Here is an 18,390-nt window from a genome sequence, read left to right as displayed (position 1 = left end):
ATTTCAAATAATAGTATGTAATATATGGTGAGGATTCATTTTAAAGGATTAGTTTAAAAATAACAAACAGGAGGACAACTTCTTAACCAATTTAGAAATTGGTTGAACCAGGCACATGAGAAGAAACGTTACAGATGTCCTGTACAGCTGCTCCGCCTGGTCCCTCTCATTGGCTGTTGTGGTTGCCCTCTAAAAGAACTAAAGTAATCACCCAGATAATACCTCTTCAATATCAAACAAGTTTAAAATAATTGGGTTAGCCCTGAGGATAGCAGTCGGTATAAAGGGATTGTATGGCACTACATTGATCCACGTTAATGCTGATTCTCTTCTGAGATCACTTTTTCACGACAGCTTTAAAAATGAAAAAGATAGTTAAACAGTGGTGCAGTCAGGTAGGCCACAAAAATGTTGTTTTTCAGATGTTGTGAGTGTGTGTGTGCATGACGTACCTGGTCCAGGGATGCCTGCAGCCTGTGTGACTCCAGCAGTGACTCCTGGATCAGCGCACTGCTCGCCTTGGTCTGGTTCAGACTGTCGATCAGCTCCCTGTTCTCCAGGATATTACCCTGAGATGTAGCCAGGGTCTGAAACAGAAAAAAGATAGACGGATGGACAAACAGGTACAAATAAAGAAGAGAGAGTAATCGATAAGAAAGACAGAATGAGAAATGAGAGGTAGGGATGGCGAAGCAGAAAGTTTGACTAACCAACTTCATTCTGTGGAATCTGTTCTCTGAAAATAACTGATACAATTTATTCAAATAAAATATATGAGAGAGCAGTGGAGCATGGAAATGTCAAGTCCAATATGCTCCTGCAATTCTGGAATAATTGCACGTCTTGTACCACTGAAGCACTGACATCCTGCTCTCTGCACTATCTGTGTGTGTGTGTGTGTGTGTGTGTGTGTGTGTGTGGGTGTGTGTGTGTGTGTGTGTGTGTGTGTGTGTGTGTGTGTGTGTGTGAAATTCCCCTAAGACTGTGTGCATGGAAAATGATCATTAAGTTGAGGGTCTATGTGTCACAATGTACATCAACTGTGCGTGTATGTGTTTGATTATAAATATGCATTAAGCCATGTAAGTACATGGAGCCCCATTAAGTATTTGGCAGCAACTAACTGTATGATGTTCCGGCTCCATACTGTCATTACTGTGGATGTAACATTATCTAGCACCTGCCTACACATGTCTGCACAAGTTTGAAGTGCAGGAATAAGTAAAAAGAAATGCAATGCAATAAAATGAACTCCCCACTGACATGCCTAAGGTGCCAGCGGATTGGCTCAATCTAACTCATCAGGAGGGGAACTGTGCATTCCAAATTGGGAGAAAAGGAAGTCATCCACTAATTTCTTCAACATTGTCTTATAATTATATATTGATTAAAGCTTCATCTGTTTAACTGAAGTACATCATTTTGCTTTTGAAGGTACAAATTGCAGGCGTACTGTATTGTTAATACAATTATGGATATTTTCTTCTTGTCATATTTAGTTTTTTAATATACACATTTTTCGATCAAGACTGAATGTGCTCAAACATTGGTATTTTGAATAAAGTCAAATACCATGCATCATTTAAGTTTAAATACTACTACGCGAATCCGACTCATTATCAGGCAGATACCAATTTATTTGGCCACTATTATTTTTCCCTTAAAAAAAGAAAAGTGATGTGGGAGACAACCCAGTTAACAAATCAAAAGGTCATGGTGAGGAAAATGGCACGGAATACATTACATTTGGATTCACAATGGCATGCAGTGATGGGCGACGGTAAGCAGAATATCTATTTTGGTAATTACCATTTAAAGTGTCATACCAAATATGTTCAACCCAGTTAAAGGTTTTTTTCATTTTATGTTTTTTGTCCATAATTCCAAAGCCTAGAATTCTCCCCTTCTTTAGACACCGTATGCTAAATGTTTGCATGTGTACCTCTAAGAGGGATTCCTCCAACTGAGCCAGCTGTATCTTCTTGTCTTCCTCTTGTTGTAGCAGTCGGGTTTTTTCCGTCTCCAATTCTGGCTTCTCCTGCTGGATGGTCAAGGCCAGCAGCTAAAGTGAAGACATGCACACACAAAAAGATAAGCAAGTGGACACATAGTATGACTTAAACATACAGTACATGCCAGTGTATGTATACACACTGAGTTATAGCACTATAAAAGCACTTGTGGGTTACCTGTCCTCGCAAGCCTGCCCTAGTGGTAGTGAAGTTGACCTCTGTAACCACAGAAACGGCATCGGGGGGGATGAAGGGGGCCGGATTACGTGTTGCCAGGAAGAGACGGAAGTCCTCATTGTAATCGATGACCTTGTCTCCTATCTGGACGACATATCGGGGACCTGTATTTGTGTGTTTGTGTGTGAATATGTGTTGAAGTTGGGCGGAGAGAAAAACGCTTTGTCAGCAACATATACTCTATTATGCAATCTTGTTACTTTCTCTACAGTGTTCACTTTGAATCCCATCGTCACCCTTTTACTTTCTCCTCCACTCTCTGTCTTGTAGATGTCTGCAATGCAGTACTGCCATGCCTTTGTCTTGCTTCTTTTTTTCCATCCTGTTCGACACTACTTTTAAGTGGATAACTTGCCCTTTCTTACACTTTCTCTGCACCCACTCTTTCCAATTTAGCTTCAAATAGACATCCGCCTCTCCCTGGATGATTCAGAGCCTCATGAATCACCCTCATTTTCACAGGTATGGCCAACCTCTGTTTACACTTGCCCACAGCTGTGATTGGTATGCAGTTATTTTAGCCAAGAAACTGAAATATCACACGTAAAGGTAAATCAGAAGGGCAGATTCATTTCTTATTGGAGAATTATTTAAGCATTTATCTATAAAATAGAATAGTAAAAGCACATCTGAATGCTAATTGTATATACAGTAATACATAGGAATTTTCAATAAAGTATTTAAGATGTCTGAATTCCTCAGTTAGGTTCAAACAACGTTTGTAAAAATGTACAATATATATAAGGCAAGCCAACCATTTTTTTTTTTATTATATATGTTTTTTATTATATATAATGGCTAATTACGACTAATCCTTCATGGAACACAGAGCGAAGCGTTTGACTGCCCTTTGCTCAAATGTCACAATTCTTCAATTAAATGTTGGTAGATAATGTCAAGCTGCAGAGTAGATTGCACCCATTAACAAAAGTCAATTTCAGACAAAAGTCTTCAAAATGACATGAGATAAATTGCCTACATAAAGAGTGGTCTGCTTTTTATGTAGCAACCACTGGCTTTAATGAAGAATCAATCACTTCTCCCATACCCACTTTGCATGATAGTGTGGTCTGTGAGTGTGTGGTTACCCTGTGCTATGAGGTCCTTCCTCAGCAGAGGGTAGAGCACAGGTTCAACTCCATCCATCTCCTGGATGATGAGGGTTTTTCCAAATCTGACCGCCAGCTCCAGGGATGTCATGAAGTTGCTATCCTATAGAGAGAGAGAGAGAGAGAGAGAGAGAGAGAGAGAGAGAGAGAGAGAGAGAGAGAGAGAGAGAGAGAGAGAGAGAGAGAGAGATAATACCTTCGTTTCTAAGATTGGTTGGTGACACCATACTCTGTATTATATCAGAGCAATATTTGTTCTATCTTCAATATCTATACGAAAATCATTCAGTGTTTAAATAATTAAAGAGTAAATAGTGTTTTTTTCAGAATAATTAAAATACAGATAAAGTAAATCAACTTGTATTCATTTATCTGGCTGACAACAGAGATAACAAACCGGGATGAAATAAATAAAATACAAAGAGAACCAACAGTACTAAAATACAGCCCTTCAATTGACACACACAACACACACACACACACACACACACACACACACACACACACACACACACACACACACACACACACACACACACACACACACACACACACACACACACACACACACACACACACACACACACACACACACACACACACACACACACACACACACACAGATTTATCAATCATATCATTTGTTAAAATCAACAACTGGACAGATTCAGGGGTGAAGGTAAAGGTGGCTTAATCATATGCTCTGTCAAACAGATTGGTTACTAAATGATAAGGCTAATGGAATTTAAAATAGACATAGATTCGTCAGACAAGAAGAAGGAGATCAATCAAGGACCCCTAATGAAACAGTTCAAAGAAAAACAGTAATTGCTTTACTGGCTCCTGCAGACACAAAAGTTACCTCGCTGACAGGTTGTGGTTTATTTCATCAGTGTGCATGTGTGTGAAAATGAGTTTGTGAAGGCACCAGGAGAGTTAAGGACACATATAATGTCCTTTTGTATATGTGTATTTGTATGTGTGTCTTTACCTGTTGGTTGATAACTTCCAGTCTGTGCTGTTGGAGATGTGTGCGCAGCCACTCTGTAGCTCGGGATGACGGGTCGATCAGGAACGGACAGGCAACACTCTGAGCACAAACAATGATAAAGAACTGTTTTCAGCTTAAGTTGTTTTGGGATAGTTATACTTAAAAAGAAGTTCAGTTACTAAGGAAAATAAGGTGTGTAAAGGCACTTCAGTCCTGTCTCACTGCTGTCATGCTTATCGACCAGTGTCACTCCTTTGCCTGGCAAAGGAATTAAGTCCAGCTCCCTCTTTTCATCCTGCGCTCTTCCATTTCACGGTTACTTGCTCAACGATTCTCTTCCTCAGACCTGCTTATTTGTCTGTGTATTCCCCCCAGCCTTATTTGACATACTTATCTGTTCTGTGTACTGATAGAAGACGAAGAAGAAGAACTCTGGTCTACCCTATGTTGTGTGTATGTGTGTCATGGACATCTATACGTATACATTTTGCAACAGCCTTAGACCCCATTTACACGCAAATGCATACGAAACGCAAACGAACCGAATACGATATAAAAAAAGTCTTCCGTTCACACGAGACCGCTCGGGAGCGCTGGAGACGCTGTATTACATATGCCGGGCCTGTAAGTGGCGCTGTACTTCCACACGAGACCGCTCGAAAGCGCTGGAGACGCTGTAGTACATATGCCGGGCCTGTAAGTGGCGCTGTAATTCCGCAAAATACACCAAAAGCAGCGAAGAAGACCCCCAAGCATGGTTGCCATGGTTGCCCTTCTGTTTATGCCCCGCGGTGGATTTAGCAACATGTAGTTCATGTAATTCTCCATGTTCACTTGTTGCTGATGGTTGTGGTAGAGGAGCTGTAGATTTTGCACTAACATCTGTAGCATGGTCAGTAGCAGTAGCAGTAGCTACTGACAGTAGCTACTGACCAGTGGCGGCCGGTCCATAGGGGCGCTAGGGGCGCCGCCCCACCTCTTCCCATATTGAAAAAAAAAATAATAATAATAATTAAAATTAAAATTAAAAAAAATATATATGTTTAAAAAAATATATATGTTTTTATTTTTATTTTTAATGAACAAGGTAAATATTATATAATTGGTATCAGTAAAATGTATAATCTACAATAAAATCTCGTTTAAAATTGTGTTACGATGTCTAAAGTTACTGATAAGTCACATGTTTCCTGCCTGGCCTTGCCCATGCACCTTCTCTCGTCTGGGCGCTAAGAGAGGAGCCTTCAACCAGTGCAGCAGCGGCCACCAGCAGCTGACTGTTGCTATCTGTAACGTGTAAACTATGCCGCGAAAATATAATTTCAGCCAATCAGCGTCGTCAAAGATGACGGTCACCGGGCGCCAATGTCAGCGCCCAGTGCAGTCTGTGAGTAGTTTGGACAGTGACTCGTATCCGGTTGACGCAGTAGTTGATGAGGATGGCTTCGTGTGCAGGTGGAGTCTCCGGACCTCGGTCCCCGACTAATTCTGTTCAAGAGCTAATCTCCAATCCTTTCGAAAGGAGAAGTTTGGCAGATAAATTGTTGCTTAAAGACCTTGCACCGGACCAACCCGATTTGAATATATCGCAGCAATCTCGTGAAAAAGACAACATTTATACACGAGGCTTCACAAGTAGCTGGTACACAAGAAAGGCTTGGCTAGCTGGATGCAAACAGGTAAATGCTGTCTTTTGTTTCCCATGCTTGGATATCACTTTATATGTAGAGAGGAGGTTTCCCATGGTTGTTAGAAGTTTATTAATAAGTGGGCATTTATCACAGAAGTGATTGTTCTGTCTCCACGTTTGTTGCATTGTCTGTGATGTATTTTCCAACGGTTATAGCTCCTGTTCTGTCCCAGCAACACTACACGGTTTGCAGCTCCACCACATTTTTGGTTTATCTTCGGTGTCGCTTAAAATCTGCTTCCCATCGGACTAAAACCTCCACGTAATCTGAAGACAGATACTTGAAGTTATTTAAACCTTTTGCAAACTTTATGTTCTTTCTTGCTCTAGCCTTGCCAGTTACATTGTACATAACACATATATTATCATTATGCTAACTGGTTGTTCGTGTTAGACGATGTAGCTTTTTCATTTCTGAGTTATTGCTATATGTAAATAAGCCTGTTTGTAAATAATCCTCAGAGAAACAAAGAAAAAACACAATTTATGACATTTTGTGCTGTGGTTATTTTTTTTAAATTGCATTTATTCACAGTTCAGTTTGAAATGCTGTAGTGACTTGTATTGAACCACTTAAATATTTATAATTAATGCTACTGAAAAGATGCTATTAATTTTATATCTCACATGCAGTTCACTGTAAAGCTACTTGGTGAAGGTGTTGGTTCATAAAACATGAACAGTTTTAAGAAAGAAAAAAACAGACCAGTTCTGAGAACACAAATTCCTGGTAAAGTAGTAGATGTTCAGGTTGATAAATAATATTTTCCACACTGAAGATTATGGAGGTATTGATCAGTCTTCTCATATTTTTAAGCCTCGATTTCTCCTTTCCCCCCCCCCTCTAACATCACCAGAAGTCATCATTTAAGGGGTCATTTCTCGAAAACAATTTCCCCCGGACCCCCCGGGTAGGTCACTTACGGTACGTCAAGAGCCCCACCAAAAAAAAAGACCACCGGCCGCCACTGCTACTGACCATGCTATAGCAGTGAGCAGCAGAGGTGGGGAGAGGCGGGGCTATGGCTTCATCGTTATCAGGAAATGATCGTATAGGGCGTACACACGGAGCCGTTTGCCCCCCCAGAGCGTTTCGTTTGCAGATCTATCCACTTTGGGACCCGTTATCGTTTGCGGGGTCCGTTTCCGCGGTTCCGTTACGGCCTTGTGTGAACGAGCGGGCTATATACTGATATTCTGCACAAACTGTGCTGTTGTATTTGCTGTAAAGTGTCTTTACTGTAGAGTATTTTTATTATATGTACAGCACTTTGGCTCAACCAAAAATCGTTTAAAAATGTGCTATATAAATAAAACTTGATTTGATTTGATTTGATACGAAAGAGAAAAGTAGCGGACACAACCGTTTGCGTTCTTGTGTAAACAGCACCTTAGTATATCACAGGCACAGCATACATTGACATATTAGTGAGAAACTGCTGCAATTAACCCCCTTTGTAGTTCTGTACCAAATAGGCTAATTGTTGAGATGATTAGGTTGTCTAATAAATATACAGATAAAGGTCATCTTGGCTTTTGCATATTGGTGTTTGTGTGTTTGTGTTAATGTGAACGACTGCCATACACATTTTGTTGGTAGTGTATACAGAAGATGAAACAACAATAATAAAGAAACTATAACATAGGAACACACAGACAGACAGTGAGAGAAACAGGGAGGCTACGCTAAGCTATAAGGAAGAATGATGGAACAGCTTCTTACCCGTAGCTTGAGTGCATTGATCTGATGCAGCAATGGTAAAAACAAAACACATTACAGACAAATGGAAGACGGATGAATGGCAACAAGGGAAAGATTATTGACAAAACAATTAATATGGAGACTGGCTCTTACAAGAGAGTGCTGTATTTATATTGTACTTTGATGTCTTTGTTAATGCATGAGAGCATAAGTCTTACTGTACGCTAATATAGAAATAGAAATACAAAAAGAAAAAAAGTTAACTTTGCAGAAGGAGATGGATGTTGGGGATTACATTGCATTAAGTCTACATTACCATAGGTCTTCCTGTGAAAAATCTGAATTGTTATCAAGGGAAATAAAGCAAAAGTGGAAAAATGAACTAAATTAGACCGAGTGACAAATGGATGTCTAACCTGTAATATGACCAGTGCATTCTCCATGGAGAGGTCATCAGATGGCAACCCTTGACCCTTCCAGATCAGCTGCTCACTCTCCGAGCACAGGAATGAACGCAAGTCAAACTCTGAAACCATCAAACAACACAAAAATGCAGATTCTGATTTGTTGCTTTTCTTTTTGCCCACTAAAAACAATCCTGTGATATGACAGTTACTGACAACAAGCCTCATCAATAGTGCCTAAACACAGTAAAATACACTTTAAGTGGGTTCACTAAGTTATCTTGACACCTACATTGTGGAGAAGCCATTAGAAGGACATAAGGATTTTAAAATGATAGTGGGTCAACTTGATGACTCTTAACATGCACATCTGAAGCCCCCTGGGAACGAGGTTGCCAAGCGCAATAATGTGGAAGGAGCTATTAATAAGGCAATAATTAGGGCTGAAAGAGACTTTCACACATTTTACAGGTTCATTTGTGTGGAGGGAATTTTAATAGCTGAATACAGGCTGACAAATGAAGGTGATTATGCTTGGCAGATGAGAAGTCAAATCCAGTTCTGAAAAACAGGATTATTCAATTCTGTAATGCTTAATGAGTGTGTGAATTCCTGACATTTGTACTTGTTGTGTTGCTAAATACAGTTGCAATGTTGGGTTACTTGAGTGAACTTGTAGTCTTAGAGTGTTAAATGGTCATTAGTGAATTTGAAAGTACGCACCCGAAAAAAATCTGCCCCTTCCTTCAGACTTCCTTACAGAGCCCCTCCTCCAACACACACGAATGTGCACATGACCAATGAGGGCACGAGATAAGTTTGTACACGAGATGGAAGGCTGACAGGCAGGTAGGCCATCCAGTTATTTTAGCCGGGCCGGCTCAGATGATTGGTCGTGCTTTTTACAGTACTACGGCTTCCACAGATGAATTTTTTTAATGTATTTATTGTCAAAGCATTTAATGTATTCATTGCTATCGGGATGTTAAGAGCATTCCATGGAATATAACAAAAAGTGTTTCTGAAGTGAATTACCTACCCTACCTTTAAGGAGAGGAGGAAGTAGTGTGCTTTTTGTGTGTCTGGTGCTAGTGTGTCGTAGCTGTATGTTTACTTTGTAGTCCGGATTGAGCCATCCATGTCTCTTGACAGTGTCTCCTGCGGTCTTCAGATGCTGCAGAGAGGTAGGTGATGAAGGCTGCAGCAAGCATGGCCCTCATAGGGAGCGTTTCCAACTCATTCTTTATCTCAGACATCTGATCAAAAAGAGAGTAGGGGATTAGAGTGAAAGAACAGATTATTATTAACAGACAAGAGAGGGGAGGGCACTGCGGGGATTGGGAGGAATCAGAGGGATAAAAGAAGGGAAAGGTAAGTAACTAGACCCCCGTGGACATTGCATGCGTTTCCTCTGATGAACCACAAAACGCTGACTTCTAGCCCCAACAATCCCCAAAAGTCTACACTGACTCTGACTAGAACACAAATGCAGTAACACAGGCACACACTTGTTATTATGAGATAATGTAATGTTATGATTTCTATGTTGAGCCAGACTTAATTTGAGTCTATTTAGCATGCCAGTTGATTTTTGGAGAATAACTATGCATCAGGCTTAATTGAAACGCCTTATTACCCTGAATGCCCCCATCTCTGTGCTGCCGGTTTTCATAACCATGCGATCTCTGGTGTAATACTGTCAGACATCATGATACACCCAATACCTTAGCTCAAAACATCCATCTATTTATGCACCACTCAGTCTGTACTCGCTCACTCTCTTGTTTACCCCTCTCCCCATGTGCCTCTCACTGCCCTTGAAACACTTTTAACAACTTAGAGGCATTAACATATAGCTAACCACAGCTTCTGCACAGTGTGCAAAAGTGTTGGGGAGGAAATGTGTAGTGTGAGGATATGGAAATACGTGAGAAGAGAGTTAACTGGCTTTTTGGTGGGTGCGGACCTTGAGGGAGGCAATGAGTGTGTGAGTGTGTGAGTGTGTGTGTGTGTGTGTGTGTGTGTGTGTGTGTGTGTGTGTGTGTGTGTGTGTGTGTGCAAGTGTGTGTGTGTGCAAGTGTGCGTGTCAGCAAGAGATTGAGTGTTTTAATTAAGGCGCAGACAGATGCTGCAGAGAGGAGTAAAAACAGCCAGAAGGGACCAAAGACAGCAGGATACATCCCCCCTATCCACCCACACACACACACACCCCCACCCCCACACACACACACACACACACACACACACACACACACACACACACACACACACACACACACACACACACACACACACACACACACACACACACACACACACACACACACACACACACACACACACACACACACACACACACACACACACACACACACACACACACACACACACCTCATGTTGCTCTTACATGTTAAATGTGCCTCTTTCTTAGTATAGTATAACCTGCCTCACCAATACACACCTCAACACACAGACACGTCAAACTACCTGTGCGTTCCACCGTGTGTGTTCTCCTTCCAGTTGTGATAGGAGCTGCTGGGCGGCAGTGATCGTGTCCTGAGCTTTTGTTACCTCAGCCTCCAACTTAGCCGCCTCTGTAGTGTGACACTGAAACCTGAGATAAAGAATAAACACATGTGTAAATGCTTTTGATGTGGAATCATTGGAGATTTTTAAGCTCGACATTTTGATATTCGTTTCCTCTACCCAGGCTAGATTAAATAGATTGAAAACATGTATTTAATTATTTCTCATTTGTAGCTACTTCTGTGCCTTTCAAAATACAAATCTGGATAATGCGTTGTTGGGACAGGTGAGGTGAGGTGAGGTAAAGTGAGGAATGGTGCCAAGAGACTACTCAAGAGGAGAGGAGAGGAATGGCCGGGGCAAGTAAGACATCTTTCAGTTTGACTAACACAGTTAAGAAGTAATTGTACAAATAGGGTTGGATACTAAGTCAAATGGCAAGACAGATTGTCTGAGAGAGCAAAGGTTGAACATGTTGGAGGAAAGAGCAGGGAATGAGCGCTCAGTCACACTTGTAGAGTGAAGTTTGTTCATGATGTCCTTATAAGAAAAGAACTGGCTGATGTCCAGGCAAAAGAGAGTGGCAAAGAGCTGCCCGTTATCATTGATTGTTTGTATCCTTGGTATAACTACATGGTATAAGAGAGGAAGGGATACTGCGTGGCTGGCAGTAAGTCAAGGCAACTACTAGATTTGTTTGTGGAAATCTAGCCTGCAAGCCGAGCTTCAGAAGTTTCTTAAAAGCTTCATCATTTCCAAAGATTCCTGCTTTTCACCAAAGCTTTGAAGTAAATGATACTTCACCAGTCCTGGTTCTGCCCATGCCATGAAACAAAATGAACCATTTATTGTCCTGTCTCTAATTGAATCTCTTTGTTTTTAGCTTTTTTGTCAACCTAACGTGAAGGCAATATTTAGACTTTGTGTGACGACCCCTGCCTTGCTATCTCCTGTTGTGTGTGTGTGTGTGTCCCTTTAATGTCCTTTCTCTGCTTGTGCCCGCACTGATTGAGGACACCTGACGGCTGGCACCGGAGGATTAAGAGGCCTGAGCCAGAGTCTTGATCTCTCTCTCCGCGGAGGACCTGTGCTGAGAGCGGCCACTCTCGTTTGTACTTTGCCTTGTCTTTGTGTTAGTTTTGGTTCCCGTTTAGTTTTGGCTAATAAACATACTTTCTTATACATCCTCTTGTCCTTTCCACACTTTTTGTTATGGCCGAGAGCCAGGCCATGACATTTGTCACTGGTGAAATACAGAATGGAAGGATTCAACGCTGGAAGAATAGATGGAAAGTCAACACTAAAGACTCACTTCTTCTCCCTGGCCTTCTAGTCAGAGCGGAGCACGACTCATGACATTTCCCTGTGTTTGATTTTTATATTTGCTGTTGTAATTTATTGTCTTTTGTTTGCTATCGCAGTAAAGTGTTTTTTATTTGCATGTACAGCACTTTGGCTCGACCAAAAATCTTTTAAAAAATGTGCTATATAAATAAAACCTGATTTGATTTGATTTGATTTGAAAGTTAGAAGGAGGCATACTTCTCTTTCAGCTCGTTGACTTTGGCTCCGACAGAGTTAAGCTGGTCCTCCAGCTTATTCTTCCTGCTCTCCGTTTTCCTCATGTTTCTGGACACACACAATAACAAGTGTTAGGTCTGTATATTTATTTTGAGAGAAAATGAATACGAGCTGCCAGGTGAAGACCAAGACCAAAAGTTCACTTACAAGCATTTTATTTGACTACAATTATGATGAATAAGTGTGTGTATATGGTGCTATCTGGAGTGGTATTTGTGTGTGTGTGTTTTCCTACTCCAGTAGTCCGGCCTGCTCTCTCTCCAGTGGCTGGATCCTCTCTAGGACGTGGGAGTATTGGATGTTGGCTTTGACCCAGGCGGCCAGGGGAGCAGCTGCTGCACTCGCACGCTTTGCATTCTGACCAACAACAGCAATAAGTCAGTAATAACAAAAGCTACAATACTATTTTCAGCTAAGAAATACAAAAGGACCAAGGGGTTAATCACTTCCAGCTACCAAACATCTAATTCTTATTCTGCTATTGTGGCTAACTGACCTTGGGATCGAAGGAAGCCTTGTTCCTGTTGAGCAGTTCTTCCACACTCTGGCGAATCTCAGGGGTGATGTTCCTCACCTCAAATGTTGTTATGTCCTCCCTCACACCACGCTTAGCCAGAAAACTACAGAAGAAATGAGGAAAAAACAGGAGAGAGAGAGAGGATTGGACATGACCAGGTGACAAATAAATCACATACATGTTGACTGTGGTGATATTTTGATGTTAATACCATGGCAGTAAAGCAAAGTCAATAAGTGATAGAGAGACAGATCTTTAGAGAGGAAGATGGAATTAAGTGACTTGTTATCTAGAAAATGAAGAAGCTAATGTTCACACACACACACACACACACACACACACACACACACACACACACACACACACACACACACACACACACACACACACACACACACACACACACACACACACACACACACACACACACACACACACACACACACACACACACACACACACACACACACACACACACACACACACCACACACACACACACACACACACACACACACACACACCACACACACACACACACACACACACACACCACACACACACACACACACACACACACACACACACACACACACACCACACACACACACACACACACACACACACACACACACACACACACACACACACACACACACACACACACACACACACACACACACACACACACACACACACACACACACACACACACAATGCCCAGAGTGGAGTCATTAGCAAGGCAGCATTATTTTTGGTCCGTCTGATACCCTCTAAAGGTGCCCGCGGTCAGATGAGTGTGTTATTCAAAGCTACATTTACATGAAATCAAAAATGAATTGCGTAATGCTGCATAAATACCATAGTTCTTTTTTCGGGCCATAAGAACAAATGGTGGGAAAATATAAATGTTTGGACGACACACAGACTATAATATTATGCCATGAAGACAACTAAAGCAGAAATTGATGATTCATTCCCTCCAGCAAAACCTTTCATCATCTTCTTCCTCCCATCGCTCCCTTAACACCCCCTCCCCTCCTTACACGTCTTCTTCTTAACCCAAAAGGTGTTGAAGATCCTCGTCAGTTGAATTACTCCCGAAAGCTAAACTTTCTCCTCATTTATTATTCCACCCTTCTTTCTTTCGCCTTTCTCATGTCTATCCCGACTCTTCCCCTTTTCACCTTTTCATGCTGACCCAGGAGGTGTCGAAGGTTCCCATCATTCTCAGGACCCCCTCCAGGATGTCTCTGATGACGTCAGGCGGCATGCGGAGGGAGCGGATTTCTGACAGAGCTTCAGGCTTGATGTTCCCAACTGCACGCTTTGCTTCATCTACCAAAGGCTAGACGGCAGCAATAAGGGGGGGGGGTACAGAGGTTAAGAAGGGATAAGTACAGCTGGGATGGAGAGTAAATACCTGTTCGAGGGCAGTTGTATTGCGTGTGTAGTTCTAGTAACAGACGTATAATGACACTTACCTGCACTTCTTTCAGCTCATCATCTATTTTTGCCTTTCTCTCTTCAATCTTGGCCACTTCATGAGCCATCTTCCCTTTTATCTTTTCCATTTCTGTCTTCTGGTCACTTGCATTCTGGATGGAAACAAAAAAAGAAATATCTCGTGATGTTTATTACAGCCTTCATATGTTTCTGAAACAGAAGAATCTTAAACACAGCATACTGTCTTCGTCTTGCTACTCTCTGAGAACACTTGACCCCTTGACCTGGAGATTTGACAACTAAAACCTCTCTGAACAACCTCTTAAAATGTAAATGAGACTCTTTTTCAATACTTCAATTCTGAGATGCGTCAGACATACAGCCCCAGTCCTGAAAGATTTGGTTTCAGAGTAGGACACATTGTTGAGGATGAAAAGAGAAAGTGGTTGAATCACCTCTATATGATCCCAATAATCCATATCCATCTTATCACATCGCACCCTCAGCCCAAGCAAATCTCTTCATTGACTGTCTTCTCATCCTTCCAATTCTCCCTGTCAAGTCTTGATCCCTTCTTACGTGCCACATATGTCTCCTATTCGTTGATAGAATCTAATTTGTCTGCCTCTCCCACTGCTTTCTACTCTTTCCCAAGCCTCTATCACTATTCCATCAAGTTTGTTTCCCCTAGTCATTGCTCTGTCTGAGTGTTTCTCCTTTCCCCCTCCCTGCTGTCACCATCTCTACAGGAGGCGTAGTTGCTACAGTCCAAAGGGACAAGTCTATTTGGTAATTAGCACTCTGCAAACTGACTCTGCTGACAGTTTCTCCTTCTGTTGTTTCCTCTCTCTTCCCTTTTCTCTCCATCTCACTCAAAAAAGCCAATTCCCCACAGAGAGGAGACAGAGGGATATCATATCTAATGAACAGGGTTCAGCTTCCCTTTCCCTCCATACATCTATCCTAACATCCATCCATCCACCTCAAGACAGAGTCAGCAGGAGGAAATGGAAAGTGTGGATATCAGGAGAGAGAAGACTCTGGATGAGAAGTCACAGAACAAAGTAATGCGCAAAAGCACACCAAACTAAATAAATAGCGTCTTCACAGCAGGGTAGACACAGTGGTGGGAAATACATAAAAAGTTGTTTGCATAATACAATGCAGATGAGGGGAAGACACGTGAAGAAGAGAGGCAAAGATAAGAGGAAGAGGAAAGGGGAAAGGGGAAGAGAAGTAAAGAGAAGAGAAGAAAATAGAGAGAAAGAAGGGAAGAGAAGCCAAATTGAGATTAGAGAAGATGTATAAATGAGAGAAGAGAAGAATAGAGAAGACTAGAAAAGAGAAGACTAGAAAAGAGAAGAGTAGTTTGGCAGCAAGAAGGCCCGCAGTGAGAGTTCGGAGGAGGATAGATATAACTTGGAGGAGACACGAAACCCTGCTGGACCTCGGTCCTGTCTGCCACTGAGCGTCAGAGTTACACACACAGTCACAAACACACAGTCACACACAGTCACACACAGTCACAGTCACAGTCACAGTCACACACACACACACACACACACACACACACACACACACACACACACACACACACACACACACACACACACACACACACACACACACACACACACACACACACACACACACACACACACACACACACACACACACACACACACACACACACACACACACACACACACACACACACACACACACACACACACACACACACACACACACACACACACACACACACACACACACACACACACACACACACACACACACACACACACACACACACACACACACACACACACACACACACCTGCATAGAAGTGGTAATTTCCTGCAGGGCAGAATCTGCCTCCTGTTGTTTTGTCTTCAGCAGTGCACTCTGCTCCGCAGCCCGCCTCTTCAACTCATCCACCAATGACTTAGCTTCGTTCAACTTCGACACGCCCGCCTGGAGACACAAGTCGAAGAAAGTAAATATGACTTTGATGTTTGAGAAAAACAAACAACCGAGGAAATGTTATACCAAATTCAAAAGGCTCTTAATCCTAAACAGAAACTGCATTTCAGATTAGGAAAAGACATTAACCTAAAAAGCCTTTATTTTGTATGTATCTTTTAAGGTTTTGATACATATCACAACTAGTTGTTTTTGAAAACTTCTACAAACCATATACACAAAAATATCTGTGTAATACAAATCATATTTTTACTTTTGTATTTTGACAGACAATACTTATATTTGTCTTAGTCTTACAACTAAATTATGTTGTAAAAAAACAAACAATAAAACATTTGGTGTGAGTACTTTTTATCCGTCGTAGTTTTTGGTGCATATGGACATTGTACTGTATCTGATATTATACCTGCAGGTGCTGCTGTCTCGTTGTGAGCTGGCTCTGTTTCCGGCTAAATAATGCAGTGTAAACATGCAGGAAGGACATGTACTGGCTGGGTGTTGCACCATATTCTCTGCATGACTCATGGACCATCAGGAACAAACGGCACAGGTCTCCCTGAGCAGACCCTGCTGAGTGGAGAATATGGAAGATGGTGAGCACAAACCGGTTTAAATTAAGAAGGCCATTTCACTTCTTTACAAGACATACAAAGCCAAAAACAGCTAAGAACAATGGTCATTTTCCTACAGCTTTATCATGTGAAAAATAATAGAATAGTTGTTTTTCTTGTGGTTCACATACCTTTCTTGCATTGGTGGAAACATTTACCCTCATATTTTTTAAGTTATTTATACACTGGTGGAAAAAGCCATTTTTAAATGACAGCACTAAAATTGTAATTGTGATAACTGGAAGATTGTTGGATTATATTAAGTGTCTTGCAACTACATCCACAGCATTACAATTATTCTTAAGGAGATGACAAGGATGAACTATAAAAGTAACTTCAACATAATTATAATGAACACAACTTTGCTCTGTGTACAAGCGCTCCCACCTGAGTTGTTCCCCTTTGTGGCCGTTTCCCTTCCATTCTCCTCTCCTCCTCCTCCTTCTGTCCTTGCTAGCAGCAGCTCAGGAATCTGACAAGATTAAGGTTTACACACCAGATGAAAAAGTTATATGAAAAGTGTTAATGCATGCGTTAAAATCTTCTTTATTGAAGAAAAATGTATGATTTCAGTTAGCACAATTAGGCAAATGTACTTCTTAAGCCCTGTGTTGATAGGGTTAATATCAAATATGAAACCACTTGTTAATCATACAAGTATGCACGGGGCTACAGCAGAGTAAAAGATAGCTCAACAGATTTTAGCTCAAGGCTGCACAAGTATGTATATATATATGTATATCTCTCTACTTAACTGCTTTAAGTAGCAATTGTTTATTTAAAATATGTCACTGTTGTTGTTGCTCCTTTCTCCTCTTCCTCCTACCTTCTTCATGCTGCTTTCAGACCATCCTTCCATCCACTGGACAGAACACTTGCGGTAGAAAGCTGGGTTGCTCTCACAGTTGATGGTGAAGTTAGAGTTGGAGCAGTCCATGATCAGAACAATGTGGAGGTTTTGCTTGATTCCTAGGGAGGGGTGGTGCACAAACAGAAACGCCATGTAGGGTGATTGTTAGGAAATAAGAACGGTTTAGGAGTTAATCATAAAATGTAGTTTGAGACAAAACAAATTAGCTGGAAACAGAGATAGTAGGGGCAATTTTTGTGTTGCAGAGATTGTCCCGTTCAGCTTATACCTTCTCACAGAGTTGCTCTATAGCGGGTATACTTTGACAATAATAGAGCTACTGATTGTATTCTTTAGCAGCAGCATCAACCTCAACGACACTGCACCATTTGTAGAGTGAAGACTCCACTGCACAGCAGGGAAGCAGAGGATATGTGAGCAGAGGGCCAGAATACAACATCTACCACACAGATTGGAACAATATTTTATTTGTTACATTAAAAAAGAGAAATAAACTGTGGACCCACTGTGGGAAAAGTAGTTGTACAGTGGTCCGGTGAATCCATCCTGGGAAGCAGCATCTTTGAGAGAGGAAAGGAGAGGCTCCAGCTCTTCAGGGGTGTACAGACCGGGAACTTCACCTGAAGAATAATGCAAACAAACACATAAATATAATCCTGACCTTGAAGTTAATAAAGAAGAACCTTGCGGTCAAAAGTCAAATCTGTTCT

At 41.5% G+C, this 18,390-nt stretch overlaps 1 protein-coding gene across 4 annotated transcripts in view; it reads right to left on the bottom strand.

Annotated features, from left to right (window-relative positions):
• Positions 1-18,390, bottom strand: part of LOC117470345 (cytoplasmic dynein 2 heavy chain 1) — a 112,430-nt gene that overhangs the window by 51,187 nt on the left and 42,853 nt on the right. For 2 of the 4 annotated variants that reach the window (XM_034115089.1, XM_034115090.1), the window contains exons 56-74: positions 18,187-18,300; positions 17,636-17,778; positions 17,197-17,281; positions 16,605-16,768; positions 16,052-16,189; positions 14,253-14,366; positions 13,956-14,116; positions 12,749-12,872; positions 12,488-12,609; positions 12,214-12,300; positions 10,633-10,759; positions 9,260-9,401; positions 8,158-8,267; positions 7,763-7,783; positions 4,350-4,448; positions 3,338-3,461; positions 2,190-2,353; positions 1,943-2,062; positions 453-587 (exon numbers count right to left, since the gene is read on the bottom strand). In XM_034115089.1, coding sequence (XP_033970980.1) covers positions 453-587; positions 1,943-2,062; positions 2,190-2,353; positions 3,338-3,461; positions 4,350-4,448; positions 7,763-7,783; positions 8,158-8,267; positions 9,260-9,401; positions 10,633-10,759; positions 12,214-12,300; positions 12,488-12,609; positions 12,749-12,872; positions 13,956-14,116; positions 14,253-14,366; positions 16,052-16,189; positions 16,605-16,768; positions 17,197-17,281; positions 17,636-17,778; positions 18,187-18,300 — 2,294 coding nt within the window. The remainder of the gene's footprint in view (positions 1-452; positions 588-1,942; positions 2,063-2,189; positions 2,354-3,337; positions 3,462-4,349; positions 4,449-7,762; positions 7,784-8,157; positions 8,268-9,259; positions 9,402-10,632; positions 10,760-12,213; positions 12,301-12,487; positions 12,610-12,748; positions 12,873-13,955; positions 14,117-14,252; positions 14,367-16,051; positions 16,190-16,604; positions 16,769-17,196; positions 17,282-17,635; positions 17,779-18,186; positions 18,301-18,390) is intronic. The other 2 variants (XM_034115091.1, XM_034115092.1) reach the window with 2 other exon arrangements.

Source organism: Trematomus bernacchii, unplaced genomic scaffold (assembly GCF_902827165.1).
Source record: "Trematomus bernacchii unplaced genomic scaffold, fTreBer1.1, whole genome shotgun sequence".
In the NCBI taxonomy this organism is placed as follows: Eukaryota; Metazoa; Chordata; class Actinopteri; order Perciformes; family Nototheniidae; genus Trematomus; species Trematomus bernacchii.
Note: the sequence above shows the minus strand (reverse complement) of the source record. Positions and strands in the feature narration are given on the sequence as shown.